The sequence below is a fragment of the Electrophorus electricus genome, chromosome 21, assembly GCF_013358815.1.
Source record: "Electrophorus electricus isolate fEleEle1 chromosome 21, fEleEle1.pri, whole genome shotgun sequence".
NCBI classification, from domain to species: domain Eukaryota; kingdom Metazoa; phylum Chordata; class Actinopteri; order Gymnotiformes; family Gymnotidae; genus Electrophorus; species Electrophorus electricus.
In genome coordinates, this window is record NC_049555.1 from 5,931,073 (window position 1) to 5,953,835 (window position 22,763).

Below are 22,763 nucleotides of genomic sequence, written 5' to 3' on the forward strand. Positions count from 1 at the left end.
AGAGGAAGCTGTATTAAAGTTTGGGTGTCCATAGACTCAGATATCTGCTGCAGCTCTAAATAGATATTGTCAATCTTGTCGTTAAAAAATGTCAGAACTTACAGCAGAGGTCTGATGAGGGGGCTCGAGGGAAGCTATTAGCAGGCAGCAATAGCGTGTTTACAGTTGAGAAAAGGGCTTGCACATTTCCCTGGCAATTTTTGATGGCAGTGGTGTAAAAATCAGTCTTGGCCTTATTACATAAAACATGGTCTTTATAGGCAAGCACTTGTACCATCAAACCAGCTTTCCTACTGAGACGTCCCACCTGCCGCCATGAAGCGTTCATGCGTCATAGCCCCAGGGTAAACCAAGGATCAGCATGACAGAATACAGAGTCTGCATTCTGAGTGCGGCATCCTGGGTCGGGGTAGCTGAGCCAGTGTCGCCATAATGAGTGACCAGTGCCTCGGGAGATGACATATACCTTAAGGGATGCCACTCTGCTCGAGCGTAAGCATTAGCACAGGAGGCCTGACATTTCTGCAATTTCTGAAAGTAAAACTGTGTTGAGGTAGGTGACTCTGCATGAAAAATAGATGGACTGGGATAGCTTTGTGATCAGAGTTATTAAGATCAGTATGCCGCATGTTTGAGGGAGACGAGCCTACTGTGCTGCACACAGTACCGAGAATGCGACCTCTGATATGTGTGGGGAAGTTTGCATGTCAGTGCACTGGAGCGAATTAAGAAAGTCAGCTGAGGAAGCGTAGATACGCGTGTCAAAAAATCACCTAAGAGTAGCACTCAAGGGTACGAAGAACAGAGGAGAGTCAGTAGTTCAGACAGTTGAGCAATAAAAAGGTAAAGGTGTCGGAGGACTGTAAACCAGAAGAGCCAACAGAACCTAGAGATTTTCATAAAGCATTCAAAAGACATCCCTTTAGAGTTTTTTACCCTTTATATGGAGCAATGGAGGAAAACCAGTCCACATTACATCCAGTAGTGCGTGAAAATGTAGTGTAAAAGAGCCATTTGGCTGTTTGGCTCATTTGCCATGTTTCAGTCAAAAGCATAAAATCAAGATTACAGTCCACTATGTTATCCAAGATAAAGCACTGCTTTACCGTTGACAATGAGCACTGAGTAAAGCAAATTTAGTGTGTGTATGTGAAGCTGAGTTCTAAATGAATTTACTGAATGAGTTTTTCAGTCGGAGCTTCTTAGCAATTCTCGCAGTAGGGAATGGCAAGCGATGCTGGTCTGAACTTCAGATACAAGCAATACTCTCAGATAGAACAGTAAAGTTCAGTATGTGACGTGAGCTGCAATGAACATTATGCAGCCGCCGACGTATTCCCAGAGAGATGCATCTGTTCTCCTCATCATGAGGAAGGGTACTTGCCAGCTGTGTGTGTACTATGTAGTACAGTTAAAAATGTCAAAGTTGAGTATACTCGAAATCCCACGCTGCGTACTTGGAACCAGTCGTTTTTTGAGTATGATTTGGATGGACACTATTGTTTCATAATGCAGTGCAAAACTGAAAGGGAGGAGCTACTCGAAAAATGTGAAAAAATGGCAGACAGTGACGCAAGTTTAGCAGCGATGGTGGCAGGGGAACAGATGTTTAAATGTGACTATACATACAGTATATCGTATGCACCTTATAGTAATAATGCATGGTCGCAGTTGGGAAGCACACACACACACATGAACATGTATATATACCCAGTCAGAGTGTGGTTATATTACTAATATTTGAATACTACTATATTAGTCAGACGAACAGTGTGCCATCGACCCCTGATGGCCGCCATGGCAACTAGCCCTTCTGTTCTCCATATTAGAGGTGACGGCATTGCCATGACAACAAGCTGCAGGAGGCCTGACCGACAGCGGAGGCTATCACAGCAACCTTTAACTCCCTCCTAGCCTCTCCTCTACGTTTTAGTTATCTGTTTGTTTTTGTCATATTTTTTGCCCACTTCATTGCTATGGACCTTGCCAAATGACCTTTTCTAAACTTTTTTTCAATTGTGGTCTCCTCTTGTTGGATTCCATGGAGACTTGGTGGAGTTTTGCAACGGCATGAGAAGGAAATGAGCTGGACACACTGTGGACAGGAAGTGACGCATCCTCCAGCAGGAGCTAACAACAGAAACTTGAGTTAAAGATAAATAAACAAGAACACAAATAAAACCCTCTTAACAACCTGCACAAACAACTCCAAATATCCCTTTAACAGCCACTCAGTGCCCTCATGGCCATACCTAGCACAGCACACTTACGTCACCCACTCGTGTACACAATAGAGTCAGGCAGTCACTGTATGAGCAGAGTGCCTGCATAAGTAAGTGTGTGTGTGTGTGTGCGTGTGTGTGTGTGTGTGTGTGTGTGTGTGTGTGTGTGTGTGTGCATGTGTGTGCGCGTGTGTGTGTGTCATCACAACTCCCGCTCTGATCTCACATTCATCACGTTTAATCATTTTTATCATTTCATTTTCACCCCTTCATTTGCTGCCTGCCCAGAGTGTTGTCTCCTCCCATATTTGTCCAGTTTTGTTACATATGTATGCGTTCTTCAAGGGACTCTCACAGCACACATACGCGCACACACACACACACACACACACACACACACACACACACACACACACACACACACACACACACACACACACACACACACACACACACACACACACACACACACACACACACACTGGGCTGCATAGGTAAGCTTGTCACTTTTTTTTCTCTCCCAAAAAGTGTGAGATCCTGGCCAGCACTAGTGAGCCAAGCATTGGTATTTTTACTCCAACAGCATCTGCTTCCAATTATCCTGAGACTGAGCCCCCCCCCCCCCCTCCTCTCTCTCTCTCTCTCTCTCTCACTCACTCACACATGCACACACACCACACACTCACATGGCAAAAACTTCTTCAGTTTGAGAGAACTGCAATTAGGCGATGTAATAAGCGAGAGAGCAGACTGTCCTGGCGAGACGTGCGGTGGTGTGGGGGGGGGGTCAGCGTGCCCACCACTGATGACCATCCAGGCCCGCTGCACATGCCATAACAGGCCATAGAGCACCTAAGCCTTGAAACGTTGTAGGCTTTGAAGTGTGATTTGTTTGCTTCATATTTTAAGTGCCTTTATTCACTTCAGACACGTAAGTAACAACAAATAATTATTTTCTTCTGGAGTGGGCTTGGCTCACTCAGTTGGAATCACTGAATGTCTCCCCTGTTCTTTCCTTTCCTCTCTGTTCTTCTCCTCTCCAAATCTCCCCCATCTCCTCTCTTCTCCATCTCCCGCTCTCCCTCCTCACCTCTCTCTCTCTCTCTCTCTCTCTCTCTCTCCATCTCCAGGCAGGAGCGGTGAAGGATTACATAAAGATGCTGTTGGAGTCGGAGCAGCTGAAGTTCCTGGTCTTCGCTCACCACCTCAACATGCTGCAGGCGTGTACCGAGGCTGTCATCGAGGCCAAGGTACTGCACTCCAACTCCCAAATACAGAGAAGGTCACTGTGTGTGTGTGTGTGTGTGCGCGTGCGTGCGTGCGTGTGCCAGTGTCAGCATTCGTGCATGTGTGAATGTAAGGGGGAGACGGACTAGAAAAGGTAGAATGTAGAAATTAAAGGATTTAATGAAATATGAGAGAGAGGGAAAGAGAAGGGAGACAGGGCAAGAGTGTGTGTGTGTGTGTGTGTGTGTGAGAGAGAGACACGCTATGGTCAGAGTCATCTTGAATGCGGTGGCCTAGGCCCCGTCACATGCGTGCATTGGGAAAACTCCCAAACTTTCCCCTGGTTACTCTCAAGTTTCCCCAACCTTTCCCTCCTCTCACACAGAGTGAGGGGTGTGAGAGAGACTGAAAGAAAGTGTGCGTGTGTGCACGTACACATGCATATGTGTGTGTGATCACACCTTCCGGTGTGAATCCTGTCGCTTGCTTTAAATTTTAATAAGCACCAATTAACAAGAAAACTAAATAAAGAAGTGTGCATGAAGAGGTAAATAAATAATTCGCTTGACTGGCCAAGGAATAGCACAGCAAGGAAAGTGTGGGCTCATTAGAGCAGCTGAGTGGGAGCTACACCTGTTGCACCCGCTCACCTGATCCAGTGTTTGTTTGATGCTGCAGGTGAGAGAAATCGCGAGAAATCACTACTTTCTGTAACAAAGCTTGGCTCGACAGCCGGGCTGAACCATCGCAAAGAAGGACTCGGTGGGGATTTTGCCATGATGAGTCCAAAAAAAAGTGGAATATTATGCAAAAAAACCTAGCACAACCTTCAACCATACTACCCAAAGCGGCTTCGCAAGCACTGGCTCAGTTTAGCTTAGTTGGTCATGACCCAGTTGTCCAAACATCGATTTGAAAACAACTACATTTTTATTTGAGAATTCCCCTTAACCCAGAACACTTGAAGAACCTGTGGGGGGATCCTGACCCACATGCTCTGGTAATTACTGACCTTTCCAATATGTTGTTGAATAATTGAGTGAGTGATGTATTGAATTACACACCTTAATATTAAAAGCTCAGTGATCAGCCTGGAGTTTCACAGGCTAATGCTTGATGCAGTCCTCAAACAGGCTTAAGACACAACACCATTTTTCTGTTTGTTCGATATCAGTATCAGCATGTGTTTGAACGAAGCACAGACACACGGGCTGTGGTTCAGATGTAGACACATGATAAAATGTTTAAATTAGCAGCAGATTTTTACCATTAATTGGAGCCCTGAACCGAAAAAGGTGAAAGTGTTAAGGAGTGTGTGTGTGTGTGTGTGTGTGTGTGTGTGTGTGTGTGTGTGTGTGTGTGTGTGTGTGGGTCTCTTGCAGGCCGGATATATCCGCATTGACGGCAGCGTTCCGTCTGCCGAGCGGATCCAGCTGGTCCATCGCTTCCAGACTGATCCCACCATCCGCGTGGCTATTCTCAGCATCCAGGCGGCAGGACAGGTACACGCCCAGGCTCACGGAACACTTGCCCTCCCACTTCTTTCGCGGTGCTATTTTCTGGTCAGGTACTCATGCTAATTTGTTTGCGCAGCCGTGGGGTTCTGCTTTTAACCTAGACTGTCTGGATTTGATAAATACTCCTTGTAGAGAAAAAAAACTTTTTCCTGCAATTCTTGTTACACTCTTTTGACTCCAAAGTCCTCCACACATTTAGTCCATCGACACACATTTAATCCGCCGACTGTTCACCAACCCTCAGGTCGATAAATGCACAAGCCAGGGTGTACACAAGGGCGCCTCTCACGCGGCGTGCTGCTGACCTCCGAACCCTGAGTCCAGAGTAATGAGCAGGCTGACTGCGCCGTGGCATAACAGGAGCGTGTGTGGGGCATGGGGTGTGCATGTGTGTTCTCAGGGTCTCACTCTGACTGCGGCATCCCACGTGGTGTTCGCCGAACTCTACTGGAACCCGGGTCACATCAAGCAGGCCGAGGACCGCGCCCATCGCATCGGCCAGACCTCCTCCGTGCACGTGCACTACCTTGTCGCCAAAGGGACATTCGACATGGTCATGTGGGCCATGCTCAACAGGAAGGTACTGCACAGGCAGCGTTTAAAGCTGCTATAAGCACCTTCTGCCTTACGAAGATAAATTGGAATAAGGAAACAAAACATCCATAATGACCATCATCGTATGGTAGAAAAGGAAAACAGCTCTAAGATCCTTCAATTGCTTCATTGTGAGATTTGTGAGATTCCACACCCGAAAATGCTTCCTTTAAAAATATACTGACAGTATAATTAAGAAATCTGCAAACCGGAAGTTTTAAAGCCTCGAATGAGCATTACTCTCAGAAACCACACAAGGTTGTTACTTAATGGTGGTTAGCACGGGGCGTCACCAAACGCAGTCCAGTTAAAGGGCGTTCCTGAGCTCCCGGCCTGTTTGTGCTCTTTTGTGGCTGCTGCGTGGGGAAGCTAACAGCTGATATGCTGCCGTCCACCAGGAGCAGGTGACGGGGAGCACTCTGAATGGCAGGAGGGCTTATCTGAAGGCAGAGGAAGGAGAGAAGGAGAAATGGGACTTCTTGAACTTTGCTCAGGCTTGGACCCCAAGCGACGGCGTGGTGGGCGACGCTGAGAACGACACGGATGGCATATTTTTCTCCCACGTAAGGGATGTTGAGCAGCTCTCCAATGGAAGAGACATTTTTGTCTGCATTTGATTATTTCTCCCACTCCTTCTCACTCACCTTTCTTTACTCATTCCTTCCTCTTCCTTTCCGTGTGTTTTCTTCCCGCAGTTTGAGAAAGACAAGCAGCACGACATTCGCACGTTTTTTTCGCCCACCTTGGATAAAGACAGGAAGAGGAAGAGAACGGGCCAATCATCTACCAGCAGCTCACCTCTCAGCCCGTCATGTGACCGGCCAGAGACCAATCAAAGCTCTCCATGCCACAGCCAAGATTCCACCAATCAGGATGAGGCTTTCTGCCCCCGGGTGAAGCGTCTGAAGCAGGCTAGCCCGGTGTTGTGGCGTGGGGGTAAGAGAAGCCCTGTGATTCCCAGGAGCGCCTCCCGAAGGCTCTCTGCAGATCTGCAGGTGGATCGCCACAGCCAGAAGTGGAGCTGTGTGGCGTGTACCTTCTCCAACAGTGGTCTGCTGCTCCACTGCGAGATGTGTGAGACAGCACGAGTACAAAGAGGTAAACACACACACACACAATCTGATGTGCAGTCACAGATAACATTTTTTACAGAATATTCCATAATCTAGCACCTCATTGATTCACAAACAGTCATGCACTGTGTATTTGTAATAAACTCATGCGTAATAGCACATGCATACACACTCGGGTGTGCCCACATACACAGACTGTAACGCTGTCCGATTGCCGCACGACGAGGAGCAGGACGCGCAGACTCCCGTGACGTGGACATACATTTATTAACACAAACGAAAAACAATGGCACTCACACATAACATAAACGGTGATCTCGGATAACATATAATCCAAGAGGTGAACATGAAGATACATACAGTTATCATAGACAATGTGAACAAACACGTAAACGAGGTGAACGATGACAATAACCAACAACCTTGACCGGGGTTTAAATACACAAACAAAACTCTAACCCAGTGCAGGTGTGTGCAGGCGTGGTTATCAATACACAAACAAGACCCTCCTACTGCACGTGGCGGGCCAACCCACGTGACTCGCGGGAGGCGAGCGTTCCATGACACACTGTCCTATTATCCAGTCGTTCTCCAACAGGAACAGTCAGTTTTGTTCTCAAAGGACTACTAACCACTGAATTAGAATGAGAACGTGTGAGAACAGCTCGTTTCCGTGGCGAGGGTCGCTGTTGTGGACACATTCTGAGCCACGTCTTCCACAGAGTCATGGGACTGACGTTTGGACCAATCTTTCAGTGTCACTGGCAGGGCCAAATCGGAACAGTCTGTCACACACAAACACACAGTCTTGCATTGCTGTTTTCATGGGGTAAAAAGAATAAAAGTGAAAAAAAAAACAACATTTTTCCCATGTGGAGACCAATTAAATTACCCCTCAGTGCACAGTCATCATGGGGACATCGAGGGTTTAGTCTCCACAAAAAGCTAAATATATGCCTGTGTGTGCGAACACACACACAAAGCTAAACACATGCCTGCACATAAAGTCATACATGCACCCACACGCACTCACCCAAAGATCTAAACGGATGAGCTGCAGTTCTTTAAAACTTCTTTAAGATGACTTTTTTGTGTGTGCATGCATGCTCTCATCTGTTAACAGTCCCTGATTTTTTTAAATATTTTTTTTCTGAATCTACCCACTCTTTCTCTCTCTCTCTCTCGCTCCCTCGCTCTCTTTCTGTGCCTCAAGGAAACAAAACACTGCAGCTCCTTATTTATAAACACACACACACACACACACACACATCTGTAGGTAAGAAACCAGAGAATAAAACCCCTGCACACATTTGCAGTGTCTGTTATAACGCTGGTTGGTGGAAGTGGAGCAGTGCGTGTACAGATGGAGCCAGTGTGTGTTGAGTGTGTTGAGACAGTGCCCAGCTAACAGGACTTTGTTGGAAAGGAACACATCCTGAATTATGACATTTCTCTCCTCATCCCTGCCTTAGAGCCTGTACTTACAGTATCCTGAGTTCATTTTTATTAAAGCATTTCACACAAAGCTACTCATATGTTCATCACTCACACACACTGACATACACCTTTGCACACACACTGCCTGAGGTGTTGTTTGTGTGTCTCTCACACATCTCACCTTCCATTCCACACCAATCAAACAAAAGTCTGTTTTTTCACACTCTGTTGGTATGAATAACGTTGATCTCTAATCATCACACGAACATAAAGCTCAGTCATACGACACACGCAAACTCCTGCCTTGTGTTATACAGCCATCACAGCATGCCTGGAAAATGTAACAAAAGAAGATCTTTCCAAATAAACTCCTCATTCCTATCACAGAACAGCAGATGTCATGACAGCCTTAAGAGACTGAGAGGCTGAGAGATACCTCCACGCTACACAGACCTAATCCATACACCGACTCTTCCCCGCACAGCGAGCGCGTGTGACGTGCTGTGCAGAAATGGAGTTTGAGCTGGACGGGTTTCGCAGTGGGAGCTGCTTTCCTTCACTCCCTCAGCCGGGCTCGTTACAGCACAGCACAGTGGTGTCACCGAGTTCTGCGCCTCAGAAATTCAGGTGACATTTTGTCAGATCCACGTGAGGCCGGCCTTTCTCCGGGAGACGGAGAGAGGGAAGGAAGCGAAAGAGAGAGAGAAAGAGAGAGAGAGAGATTTAGGGGGAGAAGTGAGTGAAAAGAGACGGAGGTCACAGTGTGAAGGCGTAGCTGAACATGGCTATTGATCTTCCCTCCGCTGCCTGTCTCTTTCCACGATAAGAAGGCAGACGACATGAAGAAGACGTCCGTTCCTGGAGCCCTGATCCTGATTGTGCCTTTAAATAGAGCCGTCGTGCGTGTGTGCGCGCACGCCGTCCCTTTCTGGGAGGAACGGCGAGCACAACCAGGCGACGTGCCAGAGCTGTCTGAGACGAACCCAAAGAGGAAGCCAGCGGTGTCCAAGACAGCCAAAGCGCTCGCACCCGGCACCTCCTGTTCCGGCGTGTGGCTCGGAGACGCAACGCACGCACGCACACCCACACACTCTCTTTATTCTACATCTCTGTGTCTGTGAGTTTTGATGAGGCACTAACAACCTAAGTGTTATTTATGGCCCCTGAGTTATGTAGGACTGCTGTGCAGATGACCAGAACAGTGTCTGCAGTCTGAATGCCATTCTGAGTCTGAGTGCCTAGATTTCGGTTGCCTTTCCTCCTTCCTGTTGCATCCAAAGCATGAACTGCTCATGAATCTCTCGTTTCCGTGGTTTCTGTCGTTTCTTTACTCCTCCCGCCCCCTCCCTCGCTCCGCCCAGCCCACGGCCCCCTGCTCTCTGTCTCCCCTCCCCCGCCCCTGACCGCCTCCAGACCCGCCATGGCTCGAGCCATGTCCGAACGCCACCACAGCTCCCCGGAAACCTCGGACGACCCCCCCGTCACCCTGACGCCCCCGAGCCCTGGTGCCGAACCCGAGGAGGGAGAAGATTGCCATGCGCAGACCTCCCAGGGGTCACAAGGACACGGCCCCGGCTCGCCTTCCACCGGTAATCTCACCTCCCACAGCTGAAACTGACTCAGGATCAGCCCTGTGCACATACTTGTAGTTTATCATGCTGGAGAGAGGCTGGTCCGAGACCAGCGCCTGTTCCCCGCTTCTGGACTTCTGTTCAGTCCGAGGCTCTCTCCTGTCGCCCTGCCACTGTTCCAGCTGCCTAATAATAGTGCACTTCAGACCAGGCTGCAGCTCATACTTCATACTTAGATTATATGCATTATGCTCAATTTTCACTGAACTGACGTGTGGTGCTTTATGTTACCCAGTAACCAGAAGTGCTAATAAAAAAAAGGCATTCAGAATTATGGAAATGAGCTGTTGCTACCCGCTCCCTCACTGACTGTCGTTAGGGAAGTGTACTTTTTAAAGCAGGCAATCTCATACCGTCGTCGCGCGTTTGATCCACACGGCGCTAGCAGCAGCTGATGGACTAGCGTCTGGGGGAGAGGCGTCCAGGCACTGCGGCACCGTGCTTCTTCGAATTCTCCACCCGAGCCTCCGTTAGCCTCCGAAACATCGCAAATGCCGGAACCCTCCACCTGCCACAGCCCCTCGGGCTGGGTTTTGGCCCTAGGCAGGCTGGGCCCGGTAGGCACCGTCGGCACGACAGCTGCAGTACAGCAGGTGGCGCCGCGCAGTACGATATCGGACAATATCAGTAAGGGTAGCCAGTTCTGTGCCAGCTGAGTTTGAAATATGTTGTACAGATTGCCTTCATCAGTGTGCTTCTAGCAAGCACACTAGAAATGTCTGAATTGGCTCTCAAAGCTGACAGAATATCAGCGTCACAATTCTGCCCCACACCACACACGCGGCTTTATTAAATGACCCTCAGTCGGTCTGATAGGGCACCTCTGTGTAAAATGGTAGTAAGAGTATTATGGCCAGGAAGGACTGGCCCAGGATCAGCTGTGCTCCTTCACCTGGTGTGATTTACACAGCGTTTCACTAGCAAATGGAAGAACTGATAGAGAAGTGTTTCTGCACTTGTTTACTGACATAGCTGCAAGTTATCTAGGTTTGTTTGTTTGTTTTTTCTTTTTTTTTTACCCCCATACTGACCTTTTCCTGCTGTTAGTGTGATTGAGGCACAGACAGTAATGATCTTCCTCCCCCCTCCTCCTCCTCCTCGCCGGTGGCTAATGATGGTGGTGGGTGTAATGCGGTAGACGGCTCTCTCCCCGTCTATGACAGCCTGAAGTTCTGCGCCAGCAAAAATACCGATAGGATCTACATCTACGACAAGGTAACTAACACACACACACATACAGAAGGTTTCATTTTGCACTCCTTCTCACTCTGCTCTCAGAAGCCGGTGCTCTCCGTCACGCTCTTCCTCTGTTCCCTCCATCCGTTCCTACCTCATTCTACCTCTTCCTTGCTCCGTCCTACAGACCAGCTTTCTCCCTTTAATCTCCCTCCTTTCTTCTTCCGCTCTGTCTCTCTGCGGACCGAGCACAACGTTCTCCGTGGAAGCTAAATAAAATGTTCTCTGAAGTTGAAATTGCACGCCATCGTTTATGTTGCCTGTGGCGAGCGTTCCTGAAGCCACTGGAAGCAGCTTTAAACGGGAGGAAATATGAGGACGGGGTCCCTTAATTGACTCAGATTGAGAAATATTATCAGAGTTAGATATTTAATAAGACTTTTTCCTCTGGCTATTTCAGCTCGCAAGTGATGAATGGTGGGGCTGCGAGCAGAACTCGCAAAAGACAGAGAGACACAGCAAATGAGAGAGAGAGTGAGGGAGACAGAAAGAGACAGAGTGAGAGACAGTAAATGGAGGAAATGTGAGAAATAAAGAGACAAGGGGAGTCCAATGGAAAAGGGACTCAGACAGAGACAGAGGGGGAAGGATGAGAGGTGAGGGGGTGGATGAAAAAATGCCTGCAATCACGTACAATTGAAACTCTCCAAGGCATCTCAATCCTGGCTGGCCCACAGAACACACCTCCCCGTCCTAAAACTCACTCATAACTTAGACCTCCCCTGTCCTAAAACTCACTCATAACATAGACCCTTAAACACACAGAACATAGACCTCCCCTGTCTTAAAACTCACTCATAACATAGAGCCTTAAACACACAGGACATAGACCTCCCCTGCCCCTAAGCTCACTCAGAACATAGACCTCCCCTGTCCTAAAACTCAATCAGAACATAGACCTCCCCTGTCCTAAAACTCAATCAGAACATAGACCTCCTTGGCCTAAAACTCACTCAGAACATAGACCTCCCTGGCCTAAAACTCACCCAGAAAATAGACCTCCCTGGCCTAAAACTCACACAGAACATAGACCTCCTCTGTCCTTAAACACACAGAACATAGACCTCCCCTGCCCCTAAGCTCTCACAGAACATAGACCTCCCCGTCCTAAAACTCACTCAGAACGTAGACCGCCCTGTCCTAAAACTCACTCAGAACATAGACCGCCCTGTCCTACAACTCACTCAGAACATAGACCGCCCTGTCCTACAACTCACTCAGAACATAAGCCTCCCTTTCCTTAAACACACAGAACATAGATCTCCCTGTCCTTAAACACAAAGTACATGGACCTCCCTCTCCTTAAACTGAAAGGGGCAGGGTGCGAGGGCTTGGTTATACACGTGCTACAGAGGGAGGGGCAGGGTTTTATGTGGGGGGGTCATAGTTTTTTCTTGGGTGGTGGGGTCAGGGTTTTACGTGGGTGGGGGGTCAGGGTTTTACGTCGGGGGGGGGTCAGGGTTTTTTCTTGGGTGGTTGGGTCAGGGTTTTACGTGGGGGTGGTGGTCAGGGTTTTGTTTGCGTTAGAGAGGAAGATTTGCCGTGTTCACTATACTCGCTGTGCAGGGCAGGACAAAACTGTATACAAAACTTCTGCAGGGTGTGTGTGTGTCTGTGTGTCTGTGTGTGTGTGTTTTCATATGTGGAACTATGGTAGGTCACCTTGGCTTTCAACCCTGTCACTTTGTGTTAGTGGATTCTGTTGGTGAACATCAAAGTTGACCATCTACATGTGTCTTTACATGTGTCTTTTAACATTTGATGGTATTTATGTTTTGTGTGTAGACATGTGCATTCATATGGGTACGTGTGTGTGTGTGTGTGTGTGTTTCTGTCTCAGGATGGCCTCCCACTCAACTGTAACTTCATTCCTCTGGATATCAGACTGCAAAACTGGGATGACTTACCTTCAGAGTTCAGCCACACTGAGAACAGGAGACATGTGGGTGTGGGTGTGGGTGTGTGTGTGAGTGTGCAAGTTTGTGTGTTTTAAGGGTGTGATTGTGTGAGAATGTGCCTGCCTCTGTGTGTGTGTGTGTGTGTGTTTGTGTCTTCTACAGTATATATACAGATGTACAGATGTTCACATGCACATCTAAAGAGAACGTGTTAACCAGTGATATCACTCATGTCACTGCTTTCTCTCTCTCTCTCTCTCTCTCTCTCTCTCTCTCTCTCTCTCTCTCTCTCTGTGTGTGTGTGTGTGTGTGTGTGTGTGTGTGTGTGTGTGTGTGTGTGTGTGTGTGTGTGTCAGCTGTTGCGCTTTGTGCATGAGTGGAGTTTTCTAACAACAATGAAACAGAGGATGGTGAGGAGAAGCGGGAGAGTGTTTCACAGCCCCACCCTGCTGCTAGGCCAGCTCACACACACCCCCACACACTCCAGCACCAAGAGGCAAGAACACACACATACATAAATACATACATACATACATACATACATATATGTCAGAGCCCCACCATGCTGCTTTTCTATATTCTCTTTCAACCGTTTGCATGGGGGGGTCATATTTAGGGCAGTGGTAGCTCAGTGGTTAAGGTATTTGACTTGTAATCCGAAGGTTGCTGGTTAAAGCCCCACCACTGCCAAGTCGCCACTGTTGGGCCCGTGAGCAAGACCCTTAACCCTCAATTGCTCAAGTTGTACTCACTCATAATTGTAAGTTGCTTTGGATAAAAGCATCAGGTAAATGTGTGTGAGTGCTCTTTTGAAGGTAACACCCCCTGGACTTTTTCATACAGGTCTTCCAGACCTTTAGACTGTAATGTCTTTGATGTGGTGCCATTCACTTTTCCACCTTCTCTCTCTCTCTCTCTCTCTCTCTCTCTCTCTCTCTCTCTCTCTCTCTCTCTCTCTCTCTCTCTCTCTCATACACACACACACACACACTCTCTACCTCAATCAATCTCTCCACTCTCTCCCTCACTCACACACTCACTCTCTCTGTATCTCACTCACACACACACACACACACACACACACACACGTGCACACTCACTCTCTCTCTCAGGTATCTCTCTAAGCAGGAAGTGGCTCGGGCTTCTCTGGATGTGGCCCAGCGAGAGGGCGGAACTGTACGCATCATCAGCAAGGACGGCTTTCCCTCCAAGAGGAGATCTGTAACCATGCCAACCAACCAAGCCAATGAGTAAGTCACGTGATCACCTCTACAGTGCTTCCAACACTTGGGTGTGATCACAGTGAGCACTGCACTGACAGATAGCTGAGCAGTATTTAGCCAAGCAGGTTGTATCTGTATGCAGTATGGCCCGTGAGAGCAGACTCCTGCCACCAATATATGCACATCAGCGTGTGTCTGACTGGAGAACTTCAGGAATCATATTATTAATGTTATTATGAATGCTTTATTTATAATGAATGGGTAACTAATTAGTCTTTTTGACGTTCACTAACAGAATCCACTAACACAAATTGACAGGGTCGAAAGCCAAGGTGACCTACCATAGTTCCGCATATGAAAACACACACACACAAAACCATCACACACGACAGTTCTTTTGATCATATGTGACAGCAGCTTACTGTTCCACTCAGTTTGTTAGTCCAGCTCTGATGAGGCTCTGTCAGCTCTGCTGCAATGAGTTTCAGCTTCCAGCTGCTACACCCCACACTGAGGAACACACACACTCACACACTCCTACCCACATTCCCCTCTTCCTCCTCTTTCACTCTCTCTCTCCTCTAACCCTCCTCTTTTATCCTTATCTTCTCTACTCTCCCTCTCTTTACACGCCATCACTGCTGCATCCCAGGTGTGTCCAATCCAAAAATGGAAATGAATTTCCATATATATATTATTTATTTATTTATTTATTTTTCTCTCTTAGCTTTTGGCTCATGGCATTACTGTGCGTGGGGCAGGGTGGGGCAGGGAGTGGAACTGACACATACATATTTATGAATTTGCAACATTGGAGGAAAAAATATTGCATAGCAGTCACAATTTATTTTGAAAGCACATTTCTGTGTGTAATTATGTGTGTAGTGGCAGACTGGTTACCCTGTGAAACCTTGTGTGTGTGTGCGTGTGTGTGCGTGCGTGCGTGCGTGTGTGTGTGTGCGTGTGTGTGCGTGCGTGCGTGCACACACAAGAAGCCTGGTGGAGAATGCTTAGTACAGTGGATAAGGACTTAATCCAGCACCTAAAATGCAAACACACACACACACACACACACACCAATGTTACTATGGAGACCAGGAGAGGGAAATTAAGACCTGCTGAGTACTGTCTGGGAGCTTGTTTTTTTTCACTCTCTTTTTCATTCATTTATTACCATTAATATTATTTACAAGCAAGTTAAAGGAAAGAGAATGATGAGAAATAAGTGAATGATAGACAGATCAAGAAAGAGATGGAATGGGTTGGAAAACGAGAGGACGTTTAGAAGAGAGGAGAGGAGGGGTGGAGGGGGGAGAGGAGGAGGGATAGAAGGGAGAGACAGAGAGAGAGAGAGCGAGAGAGAGAGAGAGAGAGAGAGAGAGAGAGAGAGAGAGAGAGAGAGAGAGAGAGAGAGAGAGAGAGAGAGGTATTTCTGGTAGGCAACACATCACTAGTTTTTACCGCCTCCTAAGCACATCTGTCTGTGTGGAGAAAAGCATCCTGTAAACACTGGCCCCTTTCATCTTCTCAGCATCTCACTCCCTCTCCCCACTCACCCTCACTCACTCTCTGCCTCTCTCACTCCCCCCCCCACTCACCCCCTCCCTCACTCATTCTCTGCCTCACTCACTCTCCCCCACTCACCCTCTCCCTCTCACCCCCCCACGCACTCTCCCCAACTCACCCTCTCCCTCACTCACTCTCACCCTCTCCCTCACTCACTCTCCCCCACTCACCCTCTCCCTCTCTCACTCCCCCCTACTCACTCTCCCCCACTCACTCTCTTCTCCACTCACCCTCTCCCTCTCACTCCCCCCACTCACTCTCCCCATTCACTCCCTCACTCACTCCCCCACTCACTCTCCCCCTCTCTCACCCCCCTACTCACTCCCCCCACTTACTCCCTCCCCCTACTCACTCTCCCCCACTCACCCTCTCCCTTACTCACTCTCTGCCTCACTCACTCTCCCCAACTCACCCTCTCCCTCAATCACTCTCCCACACTCACCCTCTCCCTCTCTCACTCCCCCACTCACCCTCTCCCTCTCTCTCTCCCCCACTCACTCTCTCCCTCTCTCTCCCCCACTCACTCTCCCCCACTCACTCCCTCCACACTACTCACTGTCCCCCACTCACCCTCTCTCACTCCCCCCCACTCACTCTCCCCCACTCACCCCCTCCCTCACTCATTCTCTGCCTCACTCACTCTCGCCCACTCACCCTCTCCCTCTTTCACCCCCCCACTCACTCTCCCCAACTCACCCTCTCCCTCACTCACTCCCCCTACTCACTCTCCCCACTCACCCCCTCCCTCACTCACTCTCTCCCCCACTCACCCTCTCCCCCACTCACCCTCTCCCTCTTTCACCCCCCCACTCACTCTCCCCAACTCACCCTCTCCCTCACTCACTCACTCTCCCCCACTCACTCTCTCCCTCCCCCCACTCACTCTCTCCCTCCCCCCACTCACTCCCTCCCCCCCTCATCCTCTCCCTCACTCACTCTCTCCCCCACTCACCCTCTCCCCCACTCACTCCCTCCCCCCACTCACTCCCTCCCTCTCTCCACACTGATCCCTCTCCACCTCACTCCCTCCCCCACTCTGAAACCTATTGACTCAACCTTTCATTCTCTCACTAACCCATCACCTGACCCCAGCCAATCTGGAAGGCAGTCTGGAGGTACCCCACAAAGAGGGCTCTTCCCAATGCCATAGCCACCACAAATCTAACAGTAAGGGTAAATAAAAACCGGGTGTGTTTTGGCCTTCTACCACATAAATGAATGATGAAGAGGGCGGATCAGATCCTAGATCACAGCTGGTACTGTGAGACATTCTCCTCCCATCCATTCCACATAATGTAACGGGAATGTCGGGCCAAATGAATACATCCTTTAGAAGAACAGATGCAGGGAGTTCCTGCCTATGGAGCAGTAGAGAGTTTATGTATGGAGAAGTAAAGAATTTTTAATGACAGGGTGGCACTTTCCCCTTATCAAACAAATATTTTAAACCGAATATAAATGCACAGGCTACAAGCCAGTTACACAGCAAATTACAGCTACACATCTACAATTAACGGTATACTTATTTAAAAAACGCGTGTGTACGGCATGTAGTTTTCAAGCCACTGTTATAGTGGAGATGAAGGAAGCCAAATGCAAGTGGTTGTTATTTTTTGTGTGTATCCGCGTGTGTGCGTGCGCATGCAGAGAGGTCGGGTGCACGTCTGCTCCCTCGGAGAGCTCTGCATGCGCAGACGCTGTGTGCGGCTCGGGCTACGTGCAGGCGCTGGATGCTGGAGGGACCCCCCTGTGCCTGTCCTGCCAGCAACCCAGCTTGGAGCACTCGGGCTGGGCAGGGGGCTTCTGCAGCCCAGCCTGCATGGAGGAGTTCCGGCTGCGCTCCGACCACGGCTACATGCGGGCCCGCGTGTTGGAGGCGGAGCAGGGCGTGTGCCAGCACTGCGGCCTCCACGCCCACCAGCTCTACCTGAGAGTGCGTGACGCCCCGCACACACACCGCAAAGACTTGCTGGACAACACCTGGCTCGCACAACTGCCTCTCAAACAGGTGAAACACACACACACACTCACAGAGCTTCTGGTTGGCACAGCTGTTCTGACGCAGATGAGCAGAGTTGAGCTAATGGTGTTTTCGGCACTTGTTCACTGTTGAGTTTTCACCCGCGCTCTCATTTTAAAAATACATTTGTATACGATCAAAATTGTCCTTTTTGAATTACGCTATTAAGCCGCTACCGTACAAGCCCCCTCCACTGGAGCCCACCTCAGGATCCTCACTTCTCTAACTACACAGCTGTTACAATTGTCATAGTGTAATCATTGAATAATTAACAGTAGTCACTCAACAGTGCGCTTTAAAGATTATTTGCTAAATAATAAGCGTGGGCATTAAGAGGTTTATTTTAAACTGTTGGACTGCTGGAATGATTATAAGAAAACATGTAACAAAACATTAAATACATATAACTAATGCCTAAAAATGTATCCATTCATACTTAAAACTCAGTATAGTGTCAGAAGTATGGAATAAATACTCAAAACACTGAGTACAGTTATACTCAAATACTGAGTAACAGTTAAAATGCGATATAATGAAATATTGTGTGTATGAAGTTAAAGGTTATAACGTACAAATAATCGTGGGATTGCATCTTTGTTGACAATATCAGCTTCATAGTACTACAAGTAATAAAAGGAGAGACCGGTTAAGATGTTTCCCAATTGAATGTGCACAGAACTTAGCAATAATTTACACCTGAGCATAAGGAAGGAAATTAGCATATAGCACCGGACCAATAACACAGAGAGGATGGAAATTAGCATATAGCATTGGACCAGTAACACAGAGAGGAAGGCAATTAACATATAGCACTGGACCAGTAACACAGAGGAAGGAAATTAGCATATAGTACTGGACCACTAACATAGAGGAAGGAAATTAGCATATAGTACTGGAGCAGTAACACAGAGGAAGGAAATTAGCATATAGTACTGGACCACTAACATAGAGGAAGGAAATTAGCATATAGTACTGGACCAGTAACACAGAGAGGAAGGCAATTAGTCATATAGTACTGGACCAGTAACACAGAGAGGAAGGCAATTAGTCATATAGTACTGGACCAGTAACACAGAGGAAGGAAATTAGCATATAGTACTGGACCAGTAACACAGAGAGGAAGACAATTAGTCATATAGTACTGGACCAGTAACACAGAGAGGAAGACAATTAGTCATATAGTACTGGACCAGTAACACAGAGAGGAAGACAATTAGTCATATAGTACTGGACCAGTAACACAGAGAGGAAGACAATTAGTCATATAGTACTGGAGCAGTAACACAAAAAGTGACATCTGACCTCTGGATTCAGCTCTCTAACACACATACACACAGAACCAGAGGGCACAGGGAGTTAACTGGTCAGCCTGGTGGATGCCAGTCTGCCCATGCTGTCCCACTGGCATTGTTTTTTTCCCCACAGTGCTGTGTGGTGAGGCTTGGAGTTTTGGTTTGGCATGTCTGGCTGAGTTAGCAGAGCAAGCAGTAGCCACAGCAGGTCACAGAGAGGCTTCCTGCTCCCAGCACGCACAATGCTAGCAGCCCTGTTTACTGCTGATGTACACAGGTGTGTGCATGCTGGTGTTCATGGTGCAGTGGAAGAGAGTATTGGAGAGAAGAGATATTCAATGGCAACTCCTCTGTGTGTGTGTGTCATTAAGGGGCTGTAATCTGCATGTGTTTGTGTGTGTGTATCAACGGAGCTTGTAAAGGGGAAACTCCTCATCTTATATTCATTGATCTTCACTCTCCGCATCTTCCCGGGGCTCCATGGAGATGTGGGATAATTATGGGACAGTTCTGTTTATTCAGAGTGAGGGGACGACTGATTCCTGTACTGCACCTTCCCCTGTGTCTCCAGGCCTAAAAACAGCCTTGGCCAACTGAAATGCTGCTGCTTTTCTTGAGCTCTCTGTTCAGCTCTCATAGGACTTCTTACTCACTCGCCAGTCTTGCCACACACACACACACACACACACACACATTCTCCCCACCCCCACCCCCTGTTTCAACTGAAGTCAAAGCTCCTCTGAAGCCCCTATAGACCCTCCCTGCTGCTCAGCCTACGGAGCCATTTAAAAGAGGGAACTACATTACCCAGAATTCCCAGGGGCTAAGCAGTAGCATGCCATCTAAAGATTGCCCCTGTTTCTTTTGGCGGCAGCAGGAAACAACCAGCACTCTTTGCACATACACACAAATTTCATTTTGATGTTCCTGTGTGTATTTGCCATTTGTATATAAACTAAATCTCACTAATATTAAACCTAAGTCTAATGCCAAATATAATAATAAGCATCATTTTAAGATCAACTTAATCTCAGTAACCCAGAAGGATGGAAATAAAACATAATTCAATACATTTTTAAGGAAAATGTTAGTGATTTTATGTCCATATGGGGACACTGAATTCTATGATGGAATAAAAGCATGTGGCCACACACGTACGCATGCACACATGTACCCTGCCAAAACTGCCCTAGAACGAAAGATTGAAGTGTGAAATCAGTTTGGATGAAGGAAGCGCTTATGGAGTCACTAGCTCTTCTAATAATGAAGCCCAGACTATGGCCATCTGTTGTTGGCTTTAAAGTAGAGAAATACATCTCAGTGTCTGGGTCCCTTGTGGTAGCCTTTCTACTGTACTTTTAAGCCCTGTGGTGTGTGTTGGTGGTGGTTGTGATGGGGTGGTGGTTGTGTGTAATGCGGTGGTGTGTAATGTGTTCTAGCTGAATGAGATGATCGGTAGCCCAGTGGAGGGTCAGTTCTGGCAGGTGGATCACATCAGGCCAGTCTACAGCGGAGGAGGACAGTGTCTCCTAGACAACCTGCAGACACTCTGCACTGTCTGCCACCGCATGGTACAGTACACCCAGTTCACACACCGGTCCCACATCACACACACTACTGTACTCACACACTATTCCCACGTCACACACTACTGTACTCACACACCATTTCCACATCACACACTACTGTACTCACACACCATTTCCACATCACACACTACTGTACTCACACACCATTCCCACATCACACACTACTGTACTCGCACACCATTCTCACATCACACACTACTGTACTCGCACACCATTCTCACATCACACTCCTCCACACTACTGCCCTCACACACCATTCTCACACATCACACTCCTCCACACTACTGCCCTCTTTCACACATCATTCTCACATCACACTCCTCCACACACTGCTGCCTTCACACACCATTGCCACATTGCTTTTTACCCCAGTTTACTCCCTCCATTTCTCATAGTGCAGAACAGGATTAGGGTTCGTAACAGGTGCCAGGGACATGGAATTACATATAAGCCTGGTTTGGCAGACAGTTTAGTGCTAGACTAAACAGGCTTTTCAGTGGAGAAACCCCACTGATTAAGTGTAATTTAGTCCAACACTAGGCTTAATCTGGGTTTAGGAAAGGTCTTAGTGGCAGGCTGTGATTCCTGTGTGATGCTCTCATCATGAGCCATGCTGACATGCTGCCTTGTGACCGCTGTGTTTGCAGAGGACAGCACAGCAGGCCAAGGAGAGGAGTCAAACAAAGAGAGCCCAGGCTGCTTCCAAACTGGCGTCGGACATCACCCGATTCTTCAAGAAGAAATAGGACCACTTTTATCAGCTTTCACTCATGTTTGTTTATAACGTTTATGTAAAAAAATATTATTTTAAAAGGGAGTAGATGAGCAGATGTTGCCATAACAGTGACCGGCTCATTGTTTTTGTTTTTTGGGGGTTTGTTTTGCTTGAAAGCAGAGGTAGCCAGTGCACTTCCTGATGGCAACAAGCAGGCACCTCCTGGAGTTCTAAAATACCCCCTCCAGAGCTGGAATCCAAGCAGGAACATTCCCGATCTGAGGTCTGGAGCTCTAACTCACCCCAGCAGGCTAGAGGCTTAAGAATTCCACAGCTGTGGATCAGTTTGGGATTGGCCAAACAATGAGGAAAGCAAGAAAGAGGAAAGGGAGGGGGAAGGGGAGAATGAGAGAGTGAGAGTGAAAGAGAGAGAATGAGATGGAGGGGAGAGCCCCTAGGAGGTTTCAAAGGCCTGGCTGTTCCCAGGGTGGCCACCGGGGCTGATCTGGCAGCGCTGAGTTGCTTGTTCATCATGAAGTTGATCCAGCTCTTTACTTCTTGGCAGTTACGTGTAGGATCTCTTACCATGTTGTACATCTTAACACTTCTCTTTTCAACTTTTGAACTTTTCCTGATATCTCCTCTCAAATCCCAGATGGAGTGTTGTGAATTTTAAAGAACTCAAAAACTGCCGAGCAGAAACGGATTGAAATAAGCGTTTCAATGTTTCTACACACACATCTGCTGGAGAGAAAGAATATGTGAGGTTTTGTGCTTTACCACTGCAGTATGAATGCGATTTTTTTTTTTTTAATCCACACAGTTGTTCAGTTTCTGTGAATCACGAGCTGATGTGTTTTATTGGAGAAGGACCCACGGCAAAACTTCTGCCTTATTTGAACAAATGCCACGAGGCACGTATGGCTGGTCACCATAGCAACGGGCACCGACTATCAAGACCCATGTGGATATGGAGGCTTTTACAACTGCATTTCTGTTCATAGAAAATGTGCCAGACGTGTTGGCAGCTTTAAGTCATGCTCTGTGCATGCAGTGGCCATGGTTCGGGACGCTGTTGTGCACAGTGGACATGTGCCGCCCACACAGAGAAGGAATCTCTCTCTGTCTCTCTCTCTCTCTCACTCACACACACACACACACACAGGGGAGCATGTGAACAATGCAGGTGTATATTTTAAGGGGGAACGATATCTGGCCATTATATTGTTTTTCTTTGCAGCATGTAAACAGGTTTGCGGCTGATCCGTGTTCTCAGAAAGTTGTTGATGTCTGGTTTTGGCACTTCAATAAAGATATTTTACAGCTTTACATTTGTGAATGAGTGAATGAGTGTGTGTGTGAGTGAGTGTGTGAGTGAGTGAGATCACCTTGGATGTCATTTCATCAGTGACTGAAAAGTGTTTCAGTGGATTTACAGAAAACACTCCAGTGATGTTCCCCATCAGGGTTGTTTTAGGAGTCAGTGGAATTAAGGATACGCAATATATCGTTTGATGAACATT

At 47.7% G+C, this 22,763-nt stretch overlaps 2 protein-coding genes across 3 annotated transcripts in view; one reads left to right on the forward strand and one right to left on the reverse strand.

The window, feature by feature from the left end:
* zranb3 (zinc finger, RAN-binding domain containing 3) overlaps positions 1-22,709 on the forward strand; it is a 45,708-nt gene extending 22,999 nt beyond the window's left edge. For both annotated transcript variants that reach the window (XM_027016628.2, XM_027016629.2), the window contains 13 exons: positions 3,353-3,472; positions 4,832-4,951; positions 5,367-5,546; positions 5,959-6,123; positions 6,256-6,658; positions 9,432-9,659; positions 10,840-10,916; positions 12,778-12,879; positions 13,192-13,331; positions 13,948-14,085; positions 17,272-17,632; positions 20,376-20,507; positions 21,173-22,709. In XM_027016628.2, coding sequence (XP_026872429.2) covers positions 3,353-3,472; positions 4,832-4,951; positions 5,367-5,546; positions 5,959-6,123; positions 6,256-6,658; positions 9,432-9,659; positions 10,840-10,916; positions 12,778-12,879; positions 13,192-13,331; positions 13,948-14,085; positions 17,272-17,632; positions 20,376-20,507; positions 21,173-21,271 — 2,265 coding nt within the window. In that variant the 3' untranslated portion in view covers positions 21,272-22,709. The remainder of the gene's footprint in view (positions 1-3,352; positions 3,473-4,831; positions 4,952-5,366; positions 5,547-5,958; positions 6,124-6,255; positions 6,659-9,431; positions 9,660-10,839; positions 10,917-12,777; positions 12,880-13,191; positions 13,332-13,947; positions 14,086-17,271; positions 17,633-20,375; positions 20,508-21,172) is intronic.
* Positions 7,179-22,763, reverse strand: part of ccnt2b (cyclin T2b) — a 33,158-nt gene continuing 17,573 nt past the window's right edge. Inside the window, exon 10 of the mRNA XM_035520751.1 lies at positions 7,179-7,418. Coding sequence (XP_035376644.1) covers positions 7,273-7,418 — 146 coding nt within the window. The 3' untranslated portion in view covers positions 7,179-7,272. The remainder of the gene's footprint in view (positions 7,419-22,763) is intronic.